Source organism: Raphanus sativus, chromosome 9, assembly GCF_000801105.2.
Source record: "Raphanus sativus cultivar WK10039 chromosome 9, ASM80110v3, whole genome shotgun sequence".
Classification (NCBI taxonomy): Eukaryota; Viridiplantae; Streptophyta; class Magnoliopsida; order Brassicales; family Brassicaceae; genus Raphanus; species Raphanus sativus.
Window position 1 is genome coordinate 7,861,485 of NC_079519.1, and position 20,716 is coordinate 7,882,200.

At 38.1% G+C, this 20,716-nt stretch overlaps 5 protein-coding genes across 5 annotated transcripts in view; 1 reads left to right on the top strand and 4 right to left on the bottom strand.

Moving 5' to 3' along the window:
- Positions 1–20,716, bottom strand: part of LOC108827009 (GPI-anchored protein LLG1) — a 95,136-nt gene that overhangs the window by 41,415 nt on the left and 33,005 nt on the right. The window lies entirely within an intron of this gene.
- Positions 5,255–6,770, top strand: LOC108828310 (F-box protein At1g11270-like). The gene is made up of 2 exons (XM_018601956.2): positions 5,255–5,382; positions 5,538–6,770. Exons 1-2 carry the CDS (start codon positions 5,288–5,290, stop codon positions 6,724–6,726), a joined length of 1,284 nt encoding a protein of 427 aa, XP_018457458.2. The 5' UTR covers positions 5,255–5,287; the 3' UTR covers positions 6,727–6,770.
- LOC108828309 (cytochrome c oxidase assembly protein COX15) lies at positions 7,344–9,344 on the bottom strand. Its single transcript, XM_018601954.2, has 7 exons — positions 9,159–9,344; positions 8,784–9,082; positions 8,487–8,712; positions 8,151–8,396; positions 7,968–8,078; positions 7,763–7,894; positions 7,344–7,684 (listed from the first exon to the last, which is right to left on the bottom strand). Exons 1-7 carry the CDS (start codon positions 9,327–9,329, stop codon positions 7,508–7,510), a joined length of 1,362 nt encoding a protein of 453 aa, XP_018457456.1. The 5' UTR covers positions 9,330–9,344; the 3' UTR covers positions 7,344–7,507.
- LOC108823928 (L-arabinokinase) lies at positions 9,685–15,292 on the bottom strand. The gene is made up of 29 exons (XM_056993876.1): positions 15,278–15,292; positions 14,993–15,145; positions 14,785–14,892; positions 14,628–14,696; positions 14,444–14,527; positions 14,270–14,346; positions 14,092–14,158; positions 13,951–14,008; positions 13,789–13,856; positions 13,643–13,705; positions 13,510–13,563; positions 13,304–13,406; positions 13,121–13,230; positions 12,902–13,021; positions 12,763–12,819; positions 12,498–12,649; positions 12,261–12,411; positions 12,100–12,183; positions 11,887–12,003; positions 11,685–11,818; positions 11,529–11,610; positions 11,363–11,450; positions 11,153–11,292; positions 11,004–11,080; positions 10,765–10,935; positions 10,512–10,677; positions 10,331–10,402; positions 10,057–10,260; positions 9,685–9,942 (listed from the first exon to the last, which is right to left on the bottom strand). Exons 2-29 carry the CDS (start codon positions 15,107–15,109, stop codon positions 9,817–9,819), a joined length of 2,919 nt encoding a protein of 972 aa, XP_056849856.1. The 5' UTR covers positions 15,110–15,145; positions 15,278–15,292; the 3' UTR covers positions 9,685–9,816.
- LOC108823782 (uncharacterized) lies at positions 16,267–18,432 on the bottom strand. Its single transcript, XM_018597063.2, has 3 exons — positions 17,921–18,432; positions 17,584–17,778; positions 16,267–17,087 (listed from the first exon to the last, which is right to left on the bottom strand). Exons 1-3 carry the CDS (start codon positions 18,308–18,310, stop codon positions 16,419–16,421), a joined length of 1,254 nt encoding a protein of 417 aa, XP_018452565.1. The 5' UTR covers positions 18,311–18,432; the 3' UTR covers positions 16,267–16,418.

Genomic DNA, 20,716 nt, shown 5'->3' on the forward strand with positions numbered 1-20,716 from the left:
TCTTGATGAAGAGGGAGTTAACCAGCAAGACAAGGCTTTCAGAGTAATCAGTAATGCCTCCCATTACATCAAGTCTACCAGGTGCTCTTGCCACAACAATATCCTCCTGAATAGTCATAAACAAACTTCATTCTTGTTCCTCAAACACACACAAACGTTGAATCAAAGATAAATGGAGAACAAACCTCCCAGTTGAAGAGTGCTGCTGCTGCTAAATGCTCCCTTTCTTGATGATGACCTCCTATTTTAGCTAACGTCGCCAAACTATCCAAGAAACTGATTGTATCTATAAGGCCAAGGTGATCTCCATGAAGAATTTCAAAGCCTTCTACAAACCTGTTAAATAAAAAACACGTAAGAGGTGAAGACAAAAGATCCTAACTGAAAGATTCAAAGTCTACACTAAAACACACTTGGAGGAGTTCTGAGTCTGATCAACCAGAGTGGTCCCAGATTCGTCTCCAGCGACTTGATACCATTCTGGAACTGAAAGATCTCTCCCTGGAGCTCTCTGTAGCTGGAAGCCTAGTATTATTGCATCCTGGAGTCTCTTCACCCCGCTAAGCTACATTATCAATGTGTTCCATCAGGTAAGTAAGTACCACTAGATTTGACATTACAAATGAATGGAAATAACTATCTTAATCTCTCAACATGTTCTTGCTTGTATTACTCACATTGAGCTTAGAACGTTTCTTCCCCATTGCTGTGTCCTGTAGTATTTTAGCTGCCACCTGGATTCAGAAACGAGCTGGAGTGATTACATCATCAACAAGGGGAAGTTTTCATGTACTATGAAGAGTTTTGCACATTGTACCTCGCCACCATCAATGCCACCGTCGTAGCATGGTTTCAATGTAACAGCACGCTCGAGATAAGGAGCCCAACATCCAGCAAGAAGATCTCTTCTGATCATTTCAACTCCTCCTTGGTAATACTTTCATACAGATGTATATTCAACGGAAAACAGATGTATATTTCAACGGAAAACTAAATGAAAAGATCAGACAATACTCCTACCTCACTTGCAAGATATTTTCTCTGGCCATGTAAAAGTCGTAGCCATCGTTTTTTTGTGGCCGAAAGAGGTGATTTCTAGAAAATTTGATAATTAGAAATCTGAAATGAAATTTATGGAGAAGGAGGAGGGCAGATGAAAAGAAAAGTATGAAAACAGATGAAAATCATTAGTTTTAGAGCCTGTAATCGTCTGTTTTGGAGGAGGAAGGGCAAACGCTTGCTGAGTAATTGATAATTATCAATCGACAACGACGATAGACAAGTGAAAGCATCGCAAGGAAAAAGAATTGGGCTTATGGGTTAACAAAAAATAACAGGTCATACCACATAAGTCCGTGAAAATTATGTGTTAACTAAATGAGGAGATGACGTGGCAAAATAACAATCTCTTATTGATCCACCAAAAGTCTCAACTGATGAGATAGAAAGAACATTCAAACCCTTTTTGTTGTCTTTATTGACGAAGACAGAACAATCATCGTGCCTCTTTCTAATCCTCTGGATCACTTCATGATCGTATTTGGGGTACACTAGGTTCACCTTGACTTCTCTTTTTACACCATGATCATATCGAGGGGGACAGTTCTTCCACATCCTTCATAAAATTAAAAACAGAGGAATGAATAGCCGAAACCCTAAACAAGAACTCTTAATCAAACACTTTATTCAAATCCAAAACCCAAAAATTAGAAAGATTAAAACAGAGGAATCACTAGCAGAAACCCTAAATTCAAAACTCTTGATCAAACACTTTATTCAGATCCAAAACCCGAAATTAGAAAGATTAATTCCTCCCCAAAGAAAAACCCTAGGGTAAGAAAGATACCTGATTTAGAATCGATAGAAGATGGTTCGGAGAAAGAGAAGTTGATGAAAAACCCTAAGTTTGGAAGATTCTTGTTGATGATGAAAAGAGGGAAGAGAAACGTTGGGTGAATTTGAAAGATGAAATAGAGCCGTTTATGGAGCGTCGTCAATTATAAAGATGATGCAGAGCTGTGATTAAGTAATTATTTGAAAAAAGAAAAGCATACAAAACCAAACCGGAAATAAATTTGTCGGTTAAGATAAATTGTATTTCCAAACCGGCAATTTAAATTGTAAGATAAATTGTAATTCCTAACCAAATCAAACCGGAAATAAATTTGTCGGTTAAGATAAATTGTCTTCCAAACCGGCAATTTAAAATTGTAAGATAAATTGTAATTCCTAACCGAGAAGAGATGTAAACCGTATCAAAACCGGCAATTAAAATTATCGGTTAAGTTTAATTCGAATTCCGAACCAGAGACAAGAAACAATTGAAACGCAAATCATATCTTACTGAATTGACCGATTTTGGAAGTGAACTAAAATCAAAATGTCGAAACCAAACCTCGAGATGATACCTGATTCCACCTTTCATAGGACCTCTTGCATTGTCGTGTTGGACTAGACTCTGAACCCAACAAACGATGCTAGCGTTCCATCGGTATGGTACCACTCCACCTGCAATTTTTTTGATAACCGGTCGATTCATTGGTTTGTTCCGGCTTATTATGATTCAGTATCAAATCAGTGATCTCCGGCGAATGGACTTAGTTTTCCGACAAGAACTTTTAGGCTAGTTTCAGACCCAACAAGAAAAGAATCGAATTTTGGAAATGAAAAATGGGTGAAATTGATGAAAAAACGAACCTTGATCTCTCTGAAGGGGATGAGAAGAGACTTCTCCGGCTTAAAATCCAAACCCAGAAGCTTTGACGCAAGTTTGAAGTTTCTGTTTGTTGCTACTAAAGCATTCATGTCTTCTTTTTTTTCTTTCTATGTTTAGTCTTGATGAAGAGGGAGTTAACCAGCAAGACAAGACTTCCAGAGTAATCAGCAATGCCTCCCATTAGATCAAGTCTACCAGGTGCTCTTGCCACAACAATATCCTCCTGAATAGTCATAAACAAACTTCATTCTTGTTCCTCAAACACACACAAACGTTGAATCAAAGATAAATGGAGAACAAACCTCCCAGTTGAAGAGTGCTGCTGCTGCTAAATGCTTCCTTTCTTGATGATGACCTCCTATTTTAGCTAACGTCGCCAAACTATCCAAGAAACTGATTGTATCTATAAGGCCAAGGTGATCTCCATGAAGAATTTCAAAGCCTTCTACAAACCTGTTAAATAAAAAGCACGTAAGAGGTGAAGACAAAAGATCCTAACTGAAAGATTCAAAGTCTACACTAAAACACACTTGGAGGAGTTCTGAGTCTGATCAACCAGAGTGGTCCCAGATTCGTCTCCAGCGACTTGATACCATTCTGGAACTGAAAGATCTCTCCCTAGAGCTCTCTGTAGCTGGAAGCCTAGTATTATTGCATCCTGGAGTCTCCTCACCCCGCTAAGCTACATTATCAATGTGTTCCATCAGGTAAGTAAGTACCACTAGATTTTACATTACAAATGAATGGAAATAACTATCTTAATCTCTCAACATGTTCTTGCTTGTATTACTCACATTGAGCTTAGAACGGAAAACAGATGTATATTTCAACGGAAAACTAAATGAAAAGATCAGACAATACTCCTTCCTCACTTGCAAGATATTTTCTCTGGCCCTGTAAAAGTCGTAGCCATCGTTTTTTTTTTGTGGCCGAAAGAGGTGATTTCTAGAAAATTTGATAATTGGAAATCTGAAATGAAATTTATGGAGAAGGAGGAGGGCAGATGAAAAGAAAAGTATGAAAACAGATGAAAATTATTAGTTTTAGAGCCTGTAATCGTCTGTTTTGGAGGAGGAAGGGCAAACGCTTGCTGAGTAATTGATAATTATCAATCGACAACGACGATAGACAAGTGAAAGCATCGCAAGGAAAAAGAATTGGGCTTATAGGTTAACACAAAATAACAGGTCATACCACATAAGTCCGTGAAAATTATGTGTTAACTAAATGAGGAGATGACGTGGCAAAATAACAATCTCTTATTGGTCTAAATTTTCAATCCGAAGTGGATAGGTTAAAAAGCCTCCCTCAATCTTTTTTAGTATAGTTTTGATATGAATAAAAATATTATAAACTGATAAATTAGTTAATTTTCAATTAATTTTAAATGTAAGTAAAAGCATTATAATTTTATAATTTTCTTTTATAGAAATATAACTAAAATATGATGGTTATACTTATGTATATGCTTATAAAATAGACTCATTTAGGTGAATATACAAAAAATATATGGTAATTAGGTAGTCATGCAGATTTCAAAAGTATTTGCAAATCTGGATATTTGTTGAGGGTGTAGTGACCCTTCTATCCAGTGCGTTTGGTGCAGAGCTATTCCCTAATGTAAAAATTGACAATGTGACAATGTTAAACTAGATTAACTAGTCAGAATTTTGATTTCATGTCTGTTTTATCAGAACAGGACAATCGCAATAGTGAAGGTGAAGGTGGACGGAAACACGAAGATATTTTGCGGATCAAGACGGTCAATACAATATCTGAGAAGGAGAGATGCAACTATCAAGACGACGACTGCAACGGTCGATTCCACATAAGACCAGAAAGAAAGTGAATTCTATGTCCGTTTTACTGAAACACGATGACTGCAGCGGTGGAAGCGAAGGCCGACGGAAACACGACGATGGCGGCAGTAGAGACAAAGGCAGAGATGTATGGGAACACGACAGTAAAGAGGAATTTTTAGTGAGATACAAATATCAAAGATGAAATCTTTCGAAAGATAATGTTTCTCGTTCGTCTTCTGTCGTTCAAGTGATGAAAAAGTAAAAAATGGTGAAGAAACTAAAGAAAGAGGTAGCCACTCGTACAACATTTTGGGGTACAAACCCAAAAGTCATCTGTTAATTGTTTAATTATTTTCTGTTTTATAAGGGTACATTTGGGGTTTAAAAAAATGTATAGTGCAAATTCCCTATAAAATATACATATTTTTTATGTTATCTAGTGCAAATTCCCTATAAAATATACAGATTTTTTTTATAATATAAATTATTTTCTATGTTATCTAGTGAAAATTGCCTATAAAATATACAGATTTTTTTTAATATACGTCTGCATTTGATTTGTATTTAGTTATGTAACTAATTTTTGAAAAAAATAATTATACGTCTTCTAATCACATTTGTAATAAAACAAATATTAATAAGGCCTAAGAAAAAGCCCAGAAGAGTTTCTAATGAGTAATTTATAAGTTGTTGGGCTTGGAAACCCATAGCCCTTTTCCTTTGATACAGTAAAGACAAAAGTGATAAAAAGGTGTTGTGTTGTGTCGGAATGAGATCGATCTCGTACAGAATTAAAGAAAAAAGGAATAAATTGATTCGTGAGGGATTGGAAGAAGGATTGGAGGCGATCATTTGGGGGATGAGGTAATCAGTGTTTATTGTGATATATGATTCGATTATTAGATTTCCTTTTTTTTTTTTTAATCTTTATGGAAAAGAAGTATTCCTTTTTTTTTTTCCTTCTTCTTCTTCATAAATCTAATAATTAGAGTGGTGTGTCGGTTGTTGTGTATATATAGGAAAGCATCGATGGATGGTGTGTTGAGAGATAACAATAAGACAATGATGTTGAAAAGACATCGTGGCGAAGAAGTGCTACCACACGATGTGGTTGAGCTCATCCTGGAGAAACTTCCTGTGGTGTCTCTGGTGAGATTCAAGTGTGTATCAAAGAGGTGGAAATCGACAATCGAGTCCGCAAGTTTCAAACAGAGACAAGTACTGATGATCACGAGGAAATCACGAGGTCCAGATATCCTATACGTGACCTGGCTTGGTGATGAAGAAGAAGAAGAAGAAGAAATATTAGAAGAAGAAGCTAATATTATGGTGGGGTCTTGTGTAATTCGCAGCCTCAAGTTCCCTACAAGGAACGACAAGGTTTGCTATGGTGCTTGTGACGGACTTGTATGTTTTTTCGGCAACCGCAACCCGAGTGTCGTCTTTAATCCCGCCACTAGATGGCGTCGAAGCTTTCCTCATTCGAGGGTTCAACCGCGCATCATCTCTGACGCTCGCGCGCGCAAAAAAAGAGGCTGTTACACCCGAGAACCTCAGCTAGGATTCGGCAAAGACAAAGTCAGGAGCACAACATACAAGCCGGTTTGGCTCTTTAACTCATCTGAGTTTGGCCTAGACAATGTCACCACTTGTGAAGTTTTCGACTTTACCACTAATGCTTGGAGGTACGTCCTCCCTGCTTCTCCCTATCGGATTATTGAAGGCCAGAAGCCTGTGTATTTCGATGGGTCCCTTTATTGGTTAACCGAGTGTGTAGAAACCAAGTTGTTGTCTTTTGATCTTCACACGGAAACTTTTCAAGTCGTCTGTAACGCCCCCTTTTCCCATGTGCCTGACCCTCGCTTTCTACTCTTGTGCATCCTCGATAACCGCTTGTGCGTATCCCTCAAAATCTATCCCACCAGAACCCAAGTGATATGGTCACTCGACAGCAGCAACATGACGACGACATGGAAGCAAATGTGTTCGATTGATCTCACCAAAACCTGTTTTCTTGACCTTCCTTATTTTCCAGATCCAGCACTGTTGCCAATAGCTATTGTAGACGAGACCAAATTATTGCTTGGTTATAGCTGTGGTTCACCACTGGTGATACATGATCTCCATACCAATTCCTATGTTTTTGACTCTTTTCCTAAAATGCTTGACTATCCTGTTTGTTATTTCCCTAGTTTGTTCTCAAATTAAACCATTTTTCTTTGTAATTTTATTTAATCATGCCTTCTTTTTTTTTTTTTTTCTTGTTATTTCCCTAGTTTGTAGAAACGGTACTCATTTATGTAAATTCCATGGATTATACTTGTATGGCAAGCAAAAGACCATCATAACCAAACTCTCTCCCTACCAACACTCAATCATCTTCGTAGCAACTCCGGTTCCAACACCAATCTCCCGTCCACAATAAACCAATGCGGTTATCTCCACCAAAAACACCAACCATAGCAGCCATAACAATTAATGACCACCGTCACCGCAAAACCGGAGCAAGCAAATGAGGCTGTCACTCATGCAAACACAACCGAAGAACCAGTCGTTTTCTCTCCATCGGTTCTGGCTACATCTCTTCCTTCTCCCTTCAGAAGAATTCCCCAGAGCAGTGGTCTCAAGTTAGGACTTGAGAGTTTTGTAACAATGGCTATAGTCTTGTAAACCCAAAACGTGATCCACAACCCACAAGGCTTACGGATTTGAACTTGACTAAAAGTACCGGTTCTCAGCCAAAACCCAACACTATGAGCCGATTTTATGACTGAACAAACTGACTCAAAACACACCAATACAGCCACTCAGGATTCATATGAAACTTTTGTTAATTGTGTTTCCATACTTTATTTTTCCAAATCTGTCACATATTGATAATACAAAACATAACTGACCAAGCATTCAATGAAAACTTGATAATATAAAATATATCATGTAAGTAAGAATCGTTTTCTTTCTTTTAGTAAATGATTTTGCTGAAGAGAGCTTAGCTGAAATTTGACTTGACGACTTGTGGAAGAGATTTGAGAAGAGAAGGTGATGGCCTCCGAAGAGTGTGATTGAGAAGGAGCATCAAAGTGAGAAGTGTTAAAGCTCCTGCTTGGTGTGCACTCCCTAGTGAAACGGGAACATAACTCAGAAGAGTTGATACACCTAATGTCACCTGCAAATACAAAAAACAAAAAGAAACACATAAATGATTTTGATTTTTAAGTTTTTCACAAACATGCAATTGATTCACCTGAACAGCAGTCATGCCGACAGTACTTCCAATCAAAGCTTTCACAGCTGGATGTATGTCTAGCTTCCTTGTGAACCACCACATTGTTCCAATTGCGAGTAGCGTTGTGGTCGCCAGAAGGCGATGATCGAGCTGAAATTAAGTAAAAGTTTCAGTCTTTTTTAAGAACTCTTGAAGCAAGAGAACCTTTGTTTCAATGGTGTACCTGAACAGTTGCTGTGTTCTCGAAAAAGTTGCGTATAAGTGGTTTCATCTCAAATATATCATCTGGGATCCATGTATCACCCATCTTCGGGAACGTGTTGAATGCACGACCCTACAAGTCACAAGCATAAAAAGATTTAAATAACTCAAGAGTTCAGAAAGCTTATAATTTTAGTTTACTTACAGCATCATTTCCAGCAACAAAGGCTCCAGAGATGGCAGTGATACCAACAATAAAGCTTACTGGTAAAGCAAGCTTCTTCACTTTAGCAGCTCCGCGAACCCAAGCCAACGACTCAGCTGGTGGTTCAGGCATAACAACAGAGAGAGCGGTCCAGAAAAGTCCACAATATATGGCGAAAGCTGAGGTTAAGTGAGCTGCAAGACGGTATGGGCTTACCCTCGGCTGAGAATATTCAGAAGGTGGCTCCTAACATTGACCAAAAAAACGATTACTTGGTTATTACAAAACATCCAAAGCCAATGATTCAACAAGTCCTAACTAAAAGCTTTTTTTTACCTCTAAGCCACTTTTAACCATCCACCAACCAATGAAGCCTTGTCCAGCACCAAGTGCAAACAAACCAGAGAGCTGAACTCCAAGACGAAGAGTGATATACCCTTTACGCAGGAAATAAGAAAACGGCAAAGCAAACATGATTCCTAACCCTCTTCCCCACATACGATGAGCATACTCCATCCAATATATGAACTTAAAATCCTCAAGATTCATCCCTTTGTTCACACTGCACACACAATCAAAGATTTAAGGGTTCGTTGTAAAGACAAGAGAAATGAAATTGTTTTACTGACTGACCGTTTATACTCAGGTGACTGTTTATATTTCTCAAACTCCTTAGCCCAAGCTTGGTCTGAGAGAGGAGGGAACTCGCCGGTGAACTTCCAATCAGTCATTGATAAACCGGAACGAGTTAACCGGGTTACACCGCCTAGTACCACCATGCTGAACACCCAAGCCGCTGAACCGAAAAGCCATGTTCCGACCCATTTGCGAGCTTGGGGTCCTCCGGTGACAAGCAGCTTCAAGCCCTCTTTACCCTCTGAGCTACTCGCCGCTAAAGTCGACATCTTTCTGAAAGTCGGAGCCTTTTGACCCTATAGATAATTCAGAATCTTGATCAAAACAGGAGTATGAAGAAGAGAGAGAATGTGAGGGGAAAAAAGAGATTACTTTGAGAAGAGATCGCAAGCCATTGAAGGAGTTTCCAGCTAGAGGAGAAGACGAAGCAGAGTTTACAGTTGAAGACGTGAAAGCTCGATGAGACGAAGACGTGGATCCTCGAGCGATTCCATACAACGCTTCCTTGTTCCTCTTTAATACCGATCCAACCGCACGAAACATTTTTCTCTCAGTGTGTTGTCTCTTCTCTCTCTCTATAGGGTTTAAGCAAGGTTTTTGGTTCAGAGGACGGCAAAGGGATCTCCTTTCTGCAATTCCGACCCGGTTCGGATCTGTTCCGGGTTCTGGGTTTTGCTGTTGTGGCTCTTCTGTAGACACTAAACTATGGCCTAATAAGGAAACGACAGGGTGTTTGACGGTAGATGAAAAACGGCACGGTGTTTAGAATGAAACCTTGAAACGGCATACTGTTTAGTTCCTCCAATAGCTCTCTCGAGTTTGGTATATCTTTGCCTGCGAATTATTGGGTCGTGCAGTCAACACATTGGGTGGTCTGTCGTTTTAACTAACAAAGACCTATTTAATCGTTGCTGCATGAATTTTAATGAAGACACGAAAGTGACCAGACAGAGTTCTTGCAACTGTATTTAAGTTATCAATGACAAAAGCTATACTATTAAGCAGAAAATAAAGAAGAAGAAGAAATGTTTTAAGTGGAAGAAGGAGGAGCAGAGTTCTTGCGTATCTTCAAATATCCAAACTTGCCAGCTCCCGGAGATGATCCTTCAAACACATACGGCATAAACCCTGTTGCTTCCTTGTACTTTCTCTGTATCTGCTTAACACATCATCATCATATTATTAACATCTTTCAATATTATCTATTTATTATAAATTTTTAGCTCAAGAATCATCATATTCATATATCAATAGTTTTGATAATGTTCACCTCAAGAATCTGTTCACTGCTTCTCAAACTGCTCCTTCCAATAACACACACTGTTCCGCCGCTACCACCTCCTGTGATCTTGGCCCCGTAGAGAGTCCCGTTCTCGGTTTTAGAGTGCTTCAACTTCTCCATTTTCTGTACTAGTCTCACTAATCTGTCTGTACCATCAGATCCAAGCCCACACGCGCTGTAGCTATCATGGCACTGCCAAGTAAACACACGGTTAATGACTCTATGGAACATAAGAGACAATTGTGAAAGCTATGATTCTCACCTGGTACATAAGCTCTCCTAGACCAATGACCTGTTCTTCTGAAGGAGTTGCTGTCAACAATGCTTTGAAAGCCTAAGAAACAGATCAGTTTCATCATAATACATTGTATCATTCTTCTTATTACACAACTCAACAACAACAAGAATTTTTTAATACTATATTACAGTTAGATTAAACTCACCTGGACACGGAAGTTCTCATAGATTGGATGTTTAGTCGGGGCCATTATGTGGTAAGTACCTTTCCTGTCAATGGTTGTGACAGAATCACCATGATCACCATACTTTCCGATGAATTCTTCTCCTGTGATAACCTGTGGGAGCTTACTTCCGTATAGAGCTTGAAATCTACAACAAAAAACAAAACAAAAAATATCATGATAACATCCATTTCAATTGGGTAAACACAAATGATGGATTAAGTCAGTAAAGTACCTATGAGGTGAAAGGTTGCATAAGTAATCCAAAGAAGCATCGTAGTCTACCAACTCCGAGCTCTCCTCTTCAGCCTCTCCTGAGTTGGTTTCAGAAGATGCAAAAGATCTTATCATTGTTTTACCAATAAAAGCTCCTATCCTCACAGAGCCATAGTCTGAACCACCAACACTGCAGTGTGAAAACTATTTGTGTTCAGAACAAAATGTTTGGACTCAAATGAATAGTATACACAGTACCTGTGTCGTATTCCGGAATCGATCCCCCAGAAGCGAATGTGAGAAGGTATTTCAACAAGTCCTAGTATCTCAGCAGGCTGCAGCGAGTAGATATTAACACCGTTATTATTTCAAGATTTTGATGGAAATGAAGAGAGGAGAGAAAGTACCTGACAGATCATAGCAAGAAGCTTGTTAGCTTCTCCACAAGCAGAAGCCATTTGATCCATCACTCCACAAGGTGCTCCAACAACATAATTCTCCACCTTCTGGCAAAGCAAAGCCACGTCTCGCGGCGATATCTCAAGACCTGAAAAGGTTCAGCTCAAGTCATCAGGAATGAATGATCATCTACTAAGCGGAGAAGTTTGTGCACTAACCATGAGCAGCAGCGATAGCAGACATGGTAGCAACTTCAACTGAAGCAGAGGAAGATACTCCTTTGCCTTCAGGAACCGTCGACGAAACCTGAAAACGTTTTAGAGCTGAGTTAAGACTCATAGATACATTTCATACAGTTCATGAAACTCGGTAAAGTTTTGTTACCAGTATGCTAATGCTATCTTCAAAACGAACGTTCATCTCTCTCATTAGTACCAGAATCGTACCTGCAACATATGCTGCCCACCTAGAAAAAAACGGACTCAACAAATATTATTATATCATATTTATGATTATAATGATTCTTATTAGGTAACCAACTTTTGAGATGGATCCTTGGAAAAGTAATGGTAGGCTTTCTCATAAGATATTGGTTTCCCATCTTCTTCCATAAAATCAGACAAGTCCATGTCAAAAGTTGGTCCTCTGTTGCTCAACTCCGATCCAAATGAAACCTGAAGTTTCAGAAACAAGTGTTAGACAAAGGAAAGGCAGTGTAGTGTCAGAATAAAACAGAACATACAATTTCAAGTATGGGAGTGTCTCTTGAATGATGTCTTGCTTCGGCGTGCTTCCATAGTTTCTGTTTGCTAGGATGATTCCTCTGGACAGCTGCATGGCAAGCCTCCCTCGTTGGCATCTAACAAGTAATTAAAATAAAAAATAAAAAAATTCTGTTATAGATGAATAAAGAAGATGAATCTAAAAATTGGTCTTGAGGAAGAGGGAAGTTAACCAGCAAGACAAGACTTCCAGAGTAATCAGCAATGCCTCCCATTACATCAAGTCTACCAGGTGCCCTCGCCACAACAATATCCTCCTGAATGGTCACATACAAACTTCATTCTGTTGTTCCTCAAACACACACGTCATCCAAATAATGGAAAACAAACAAACCTCCCAGTTGAAAAGTGCTGCTGCTGCTAAATGCTCTCTTTCTTGATGATGCCCTCCTATTTTAGCTAAAGTCGCCAAACTATCCAAGAAACTGATTGTATCTATAAGGCCATGGTGATTTCCATGAAGAATTTCAAAGCCTTCTACAAACCTGTTAAACAAATAAATAAAAAAACACATACGAGGTGAAGACAAAAGATCCTAACCGAAAGATTCAAAGTGTACAGTAAAACACACTTGGAGGAGTTCTGAGTCTGATCAACCAGAGGAGTCCCAGATTCGTCTCCAGAGACTTGATACCATTCTGGAACTGAAAGATCTCTCCCTGGAGCTCTCTGTAGCTGGAAGCCTAGTATTATTGCATCCTGGAGTCTCCTCGCCCCGCTAAGCTACATTATCAATGTTCTCCATCAGGTAAGTACCATTAGATTGACATTACAAATGAATGGCAAACATATATAATATCTATTACTATCAGAATTTTCTTGCTTGTATTACTCACATTGAGCTTAGAACGTTTCTTCCCCATAGCAGTGTCTTGCAGTATTTTAGCTGCCACCTGTACTCAGAAACGAGCAGGAGTGATTACATCTTCAACAAGGGGAAGTTGTATCGTACTATGAAGAGTTTGTACTGTCTACCTCGCCACCATCAATGCCTCCGTCGTAACACGGTTTCAATGTAACAGCACGCTCGAGATAAGGGGCCCAACATCCAGCAAGAAGATCTCTTCTGATCATTTCAACTCCTCCTTGGTAATACTTTCATGTAAAAAAAATATATATATTCTCAAGAGAATGCAAAAACAACAACATATGCAGATCAACTGTGTGTGCGTATTAATATATGCTCTCTCTCACCTCAAGCATCTTTCTCAAGAATGGTTCTTCATTGAAATAATCTCTTCGCACAAAAATGAAGGGTAACTTGCATGCAAGTGCTTCACTCACAGTTCCATATCCAATTTTTCCTGAAGTTCTAAGCTAATTAGCACAGTGTTATTGTGGTGAAAGACTCATAGATAAAAGAGGAACCAATGATACCGAGCATGCAGTCTGAAGCAGCAATAACATCAGGAGTATAAACATCTTTTGGAAGTCCTATGAAATTTGGAGGAAGCTCCTGCTTCGCAGAAGCGCCACAAACCTATATATATATATATTGCAGGAAAATATTCATATGTTTATCTTATATCAAAAGAACTAATAAACCAGGAAAAAGTAACATATATAAACTCAGAAATTAGTACCAGGCACAGCCAACCAGCTGGGAGATATTCTTCCTTCAGTTTCCAACCAGTTGGCTGCAAAAAATTACATCAGCAATATTAGAAAACTTCTTGCATGTTGAGGTTGAAAAGCTATACAAGAAAATGTGCTTACTTGACCACCGAAGTTAAAGATGAGTAGTTTCACATCGTCTGGAACTCCAAGCTCTCTCCTGACCTGTCAATGAGAAATTGGACTGCTTAATAAAATCATACAGAACACAAAGTCCGCTGTTAAAGAAAAATAAAAGTAACTCAAACCTCTTGTCTAGACTTATGCAATGGTCTCACAACAAGGGGAATATCAATAACATCACGGAAAGCAGGCACTGTAGAAAAAGATCAACATAGGTTTGTTTTGGTATTATTATGAGCGAAAGTTAAATGGAAAATATTTTTTGTTAGTCTCCAACAAGAACTTACTAGGACAGTGTCCGGGAAGGCGAATCAGAAACTCGCAATGCGAATAATCCTCAGCTATCTGCAGTAGTAGTAATCACCATTACCATTTAGAAGCCGATAAAAATCAAGAAAGATGATATCTAAGCTTACAAATCAGTTTACCTGCCAAACAATGGACTGGTGATGATGTCCTGCTGCCATCACATATTCCGCATATATGAAGTCCCAACTGCAGTAATCACAGTTTCACAAAACCATTAACTTTCTCTGACATGTATGTAAAATAACCACAGAACTTAAGGGATCAAGTGGTAGATCAGGTCAGAGGACTTCACAGTACCTGAAGTTGGTGACGCAAACAGAGCGGATCCCGGCATTTGCAGCAGCACGGCAAGCGATGGGGACAACATCTGAGACCTGTTTTCACAATATTGTCTTTCTTGATTTTACTTTTTCTGAAACCCACACTCACACTCAGATATTATACAAAAGCTGAATGCGTTTCGGGATGTACCACAAGGTTGGCTTTGATTGACTTAAGCCACTCAACCTCTGCGGCTAAGATAGAGTCACGAGGTTCAACCGCAATCTCGCAATACTGCAAATTTGACCCCCAAAAAAAAAAAGAAGAAATATTCGATGAAGCTCTAAGAACCTATGAATTAGGAGAAGGAAGATACATGTGAATTGGAAGAGACCTTCTCCAAGGAAGCACGACGGTCCACGGTTAAAGCATCAGATTGTACAGATCCAATGTCCAATAGTACCTAAACATCACCTCCAGTAATAACATTTTCTTTAAAATAAAACTGGAGATCAATCTTCTGAGAATGTTAAATGAAAAAAGGAATTTACATTTCGGATAAAGAGATTTGGAGAGTGGATCTCAGTGGTGAAAACAAACTCTGGAGCAGCAGAGACAACGTGAACTCTATGTCCAGACGAGATCAGATGCCGAACCACCTATATATATGTCCATTAATTATTACATGAAGACATAGATTCATTTATAGGCTTTCGAAAATGTTTTGATCCCGGACAAGAAAGAGAGATCGATCTTAACCTCAACGACACGAGTGGCGTGGCCAAAGCCATGACCAGTAACGTAGTAGGCGAAAACCAAAGGAGGCCGTGATGATTCAGACTCAGACATTGGAGCTGTTTGAAGCAGAGTGGGCATTGCAAAGATGTCTTGTTAAATTGATGAATCTTTTTACTGTTGATTTTTTAAAAGAAATTGGTACAAAAAGGTTTTTGTTGTTTAGCCGTAAACGGAGAGATCGAGGAGATGAGAAGATAAAGCGAAATGGATTTTCGGAGAGAGAGTTGTAGTAGTAGTAAGCGTTACCTAAGCTAAATCTGGAGTCTACCGATCTGTTCTAACAACCTATCCCCTTCTATGTCCCCCTTACGTGTTGCAGAGGAATGCTGTACTCTCTCTTTGCTAGCTTCCAATTTCTATTTTTTTCTTATATTTCTATTTTTAGAATTTTCAGAGATATGTATTATATTTTACTATAATTAATTATTTTCTTCCATACTAATTTATTGGTGAATAGATTTTACTGAATTTGGAAATTCAGTCAAAATGTTGTGTTAATCATTGATTTTCAAATCCTTATTAACATTCTCTGTTTTCAGTTATTAATTTTCAACTCTTTACTAACATATGTGACAGAATTGATGCGCAGTACCAATTTTTTTTTAACAGATTAAACCACCACAAAAAAAAACAAATGCGACAAGGTAGTTTGGTTCGGTTATCTCGTTTGCCGGTTTCTTCTTCTGTTACAGAGGATCTCCGGCTTCTTTCTTTGGATGTGGAGCTTATGCTCTTTGATCATCTCGTCGTTTGGAAGTCGTCAGGTAAAAGAAAGGTCTTCTCTGAGACTTCCTTGGAGTTCCAGTTCGGTTTGGCTCAGGGCTCCTATTGTGGGTTAGTGTGGGTTGGTGCATTAATAAGAGTCTTGCGTTTGGTCTCCATCAATAATTACGACTTGGGAAGGTGGTGTTCCTTCATGTCCTCCTTATCCCGTTTGTTCTTAGCCTTTTAGTTGCTGTTTGTGGTTAGATCTGAACTGTATTTTTAAGGTATTAGCTTGTATGACTGTTTATAGTTTCTGGGGACTTGTTCTTTGTCCGCCGGCTTAGTCTCTAGGGAAGTTGTATTCCGCTAGCTGTTGTCTCCGGGGGCTTTGTAGGCTCGCTGGCTTTGTTATTCTACCTTGTAATGTTGTTATGAATCAATGAATTTCACCGAGGAGAAAAAAAAAAAAGGTAGTTTGGTGCAGTAGTTCTGAAGACCCATCAACTCCTAACACTTAAACTTTAAACATATACTAAGAAAGAGTCATAGGATGGAAGACAAAACAAAGGTTTCGAAATTTTGGACACGACCATGAGACATGACAAAAGTTGTCGTTAACTACACTAGATATACCCTAAGAGTTGTAGATCACAGATCAGATTCGGAGCTTAGAAAGCCTGACCTAGTACTGCCTCTGCCTTTTGCCTGTAACGCCTGTGGATTGAACAGCCACAGTGCAATCTCTTGCCCAGTGTCCTGGTTTTCCGCATTTGTAACATTCTCCACCCGAGGTCGCAGGCTTTCCTTGCCCTGATGATTGAAACTGTTGATTACCAGATTGACCGGTGCAGTCTCTCGCCCAATGTCCTTGCTTCCCGCATTTGTAACACTCTCCGCCTGAAGTGGAGGACTTCACTTGCCCTGATTCAGACTTCAGATTACCAGATTGAGCAGGGCAGTCTCTCGCCCAGTGTCCTTCTTTCCCACACTTATAACACTCTCCAGCTGCAGAGGAAGGCTTTGCCAGTCCCGTTTCATACGGCGGATTACCAGACGGAGCAGTGCAGTCTCTTGCCCAATGCCCTTCCTTCCCACACTTATAACATTGTCCAGCTGCAGAGGAAGGCTGTACTGGTCCCGTTTCATAAGGCGGATTACCAGACTGAGCAGTGCAGTCTCTCGCCCAATGCCCTTCCTTCCCGCACTTAAAACAGGGTGTGCCACTGCCTGTTTTCGCAGTTTGATATCCTCTGTTATCTGATTCACTTAAGCTGTTGTTATTGGTAAAGCTATAAGTTGTAGACGATTTGACTGCGTCATCATTGCACCATTTGAAGAAACCACAGGAGCCCTGAGATTGAGAGGAAGCCATATTAGATTACACAGACAGTAAGAGCAAAGCAAGATACTACCACTAATGTTTTACTTACTCCAGTTGATTGTTCTAGACACTAATTATAAGCCACGAATCTACAAACTCATTTTGTCTTTGCTAACATAGTTGTATATCAAGTTGTCACTCTGTCTCCATCTAAACATGAAAAAAGCTACGAATCTACCGTTTCCAGCTTATTTTGATAAACTAAGTGCACAGAGTTTTTAGGTATACCTGTTGCAAAATAAGTAAACCTGACTATACTTGGTTATATGTATGTCAATGCAATGGTATAAAATGGAAAATAAGAGCCAGCACTTAATCAGGAAGAAGGATAATACGAAGCTCTGTCAGAAACGCAAAATGGACTCACCAAATCAGAATCCAGAAGCAGAAACCACAGAAAGATTACAACAGTCAATTGATAATAGATAATATAATAGCAAGCATAGAAACTTAAAATATAACATACCTCAAAAACAGGACAGCGATAGAACTGCCTTCCAATGTTCTCCCCAGTTTTAGCAGTGAGAACACGGCACAATCCAGCACCACACGGGCACTGGAGATCAGGGAACTTGGATTCGTTACTGTTCCCATAACTATGCTGAGCTCCGGAGGACTGAACAGCATCACACCACTGGAAAAACCCACAACCTCCGTGTTCCTAGTAAAACAAGCTTTATATCAATCCCCACACTATTTTCTACAAATAAGTAAAAAGAAGCCACGTGTCTAATCTTATTCAATGAGAGATACTAGTCTCACTGACATTTCATCGAACACCTAGGGAGCATAAATGATTTAACCTCTCTATTAGGGCATTTGTAGAATTTTCGGCCTGGGTTCTTCTGCGTGTTCGACGTCAGAATCGAACACACACCGTTTCCACAGGGACAGTCTTTCTCCGGGAAGTCCTGCTCACCGGCCTCCGATCCGTAGTTTCCAGCAGCCGGGTTCGAGTTCACGCCTTGAAAACCGCCGCGGGATTTGGAGGCGGGATTGAGCGGATTCATCTGCCAATGCTCGCTTTTGCTTCCCTTTAGAGCCGCCATGTAGGGTCCCTCAGGGACGGGAGCGGCGACCTTAGGGCGTTTCGCCGCCGACGCCGCTTCTGCTTCCGCTTCGATTGCGGCGAGTTCGAGGAGGAAATCATCGGATTCGTCGAGCTCTTCGACCTGGATCGTGCTTTTCTCCATTTCGTCTTCTCGATCGATCAATAACACTCGACAAACTTGTTTGCTGCGTATCTTTCTTTAGTGCTTAGGGATTTTCCCGGGTTTTATCGCCCGCTTCCCCCTTTATTTTTGATTTCTGCATTACAATGAAACTCATACTAGCAAATATTAAAATGTTTTTGGACGAACGAACATGTCTTCAAGCCAAGCCCATTTACTTCAGGCCCAAAACTATCTTTGATTACTCAGGTTAGATGAGAAATAGTAAACTAGTTTTTAAACCAACATGTAAATGGTTTTTCATTGTTGGACTTCAAAAAGAGTTTTCAAAGAACTCAAGTTTTTCTTCTTCTTCTTATAATGCTAAAATATTATTATGAGAAAATGGTAGAAAATTATCCGAGTTCAAAGCCACCTGCTGTTGAGAAAGAGATGGTAAATATAAATAAATCATTATTTTATAGAATTAGGAACTTATATTTTAAATTAAAATTTATATTATAAAATTATATAATATAAATAAAACAAAAATACATATAATCCACATAATATTATATTAATTAGCGTACTTCACAAAACTTCATTGTTCTATGTTAATAGTTTTATTTTATATATATTTTGAAAGTGGAGCTTGTGAAGTGAAAACCACATCAATATAGAATTTTTCTTTTTAAATATGATAAGTTGGCATATTACTTTTCAAAAATACAATCAATTAAAAATATCGTAACATTTGGATGTATAGTTCAATGGTTATTGTTTTAGGGTTTATTATTTAAAAGGTGGGATTGAGTTTATAAACTTCTATATATATTTTATAAATTATTTTTAAACATTTATAGAATTATAAGAGTTAGTTTATTTTTATTATAAATTAAGGTATATAGAAAATAGTTATATTTTAAAGATAAATTTTGAAATTGGTATCAAAATTGTGGTTAAATTTAAAAAGATTATATTTGAAGTGAATTCAAGAAGGGTTGAGATTTGTTCCCAAAAAAAGATTGTGCGTGAACGGAATCTAATATTTCGATGATTGTTTATAATTCTACGGTATATAATAAGAAATCCAACTAGATCATATGTATTTATTATATAATATAGAAAATCTAATATTTCGATGATTGTTTACCTGTTTTTTCTGCTTCGCGGTTGTTTTGTGTCAGATAGTTGGTTCGGTGACCATTATTGTACCATTGCTTACGTAGATTTGTGACTATGATCGGCGATCGGCGCAGCCTATATCTCTTAGGCGTCTGTTTCTTATGTGTGCTGAGGGACTACTCAATTGACTGGGTCGGATTTCTTATGTTTGAATTTTGTGACCCTTTTTGTTAGTAAGCATACCATTTATACATGCTTCTTCCTCTCTTAAAAGGGTCATTAGTTATACAGAGTTTACCTACTTGAAGAAAGCAAATACAAACACAAAAGGTACACAGGAGTGTAAAAACAGACACATGCGAAAGAAGATCGAGTAAATGCTTACTAAGTTGTATGATACATACTCTGGCAAGAAATGAAGTGTAGATTGCACAATTCAACAAGCAAGCCGACTCACCTTCTTTTTTTTTCTTGAACACAAACCAACTCACCTTCTGATTAGAAAAAAAAATTCATATGAAGTCTTTAACCTAGTTTCCAACTACCAATAATCTATATAAAGAGAACATAAACCGAACAGAAGATAGTTTAGTAGAATGGAGTTTGGCGGCTAGAGATTAATGTCATAATACCAAATGACCCGACTTTATGACATCTCCAAAGATTAACATCATTTTTTCCATCAGATGTAAACTCAAAAATGAATGTGTATTTTATCCTAATGGTTTCCCTCATTTCTTTTCTCAAAAATAATATTTTATTATTAATACTTACTTTAATTCTATAATAGTACTTATTATTTAAAAAGCTTACAAATGTACTCAAAACATAATTTTATTTTAACTTAATATTTATTATATACATAAATTTAATTTGCAAAAGAATATAAAATGATTTATATAAACTTATAATTGTATTATGAAAATATTAATAATTTTGTCAAAGTGTTGAAAATAAAATTATCAAATTTTTTAGATACAAAACAAAATTGTAGAAAAGTTTACGGATTATATTGCAAATAAAAAAAAAATTCTAACACCAAATTGAGATTGTGAATATTGCTCCTTAAATTTAAGGGAATACTATTCACAAAATTTTTTCTTCTCGAAATGATATACCATTAGAGAATATTTTCTCTCATCTTTTTATGTTTTCCCTCAAAATAATAGACCATTAGAAATAATCTTAAAGATAAATAAAACATAGTATCTTTTACTAACTGTTCATGCTTGTATGCTATTTATTCTCGTTTCCATAATGCCAACAAAGTACATGCACAAAATTATCTTAACAATTATTAAAAAAATATGATTTACTCGAAAT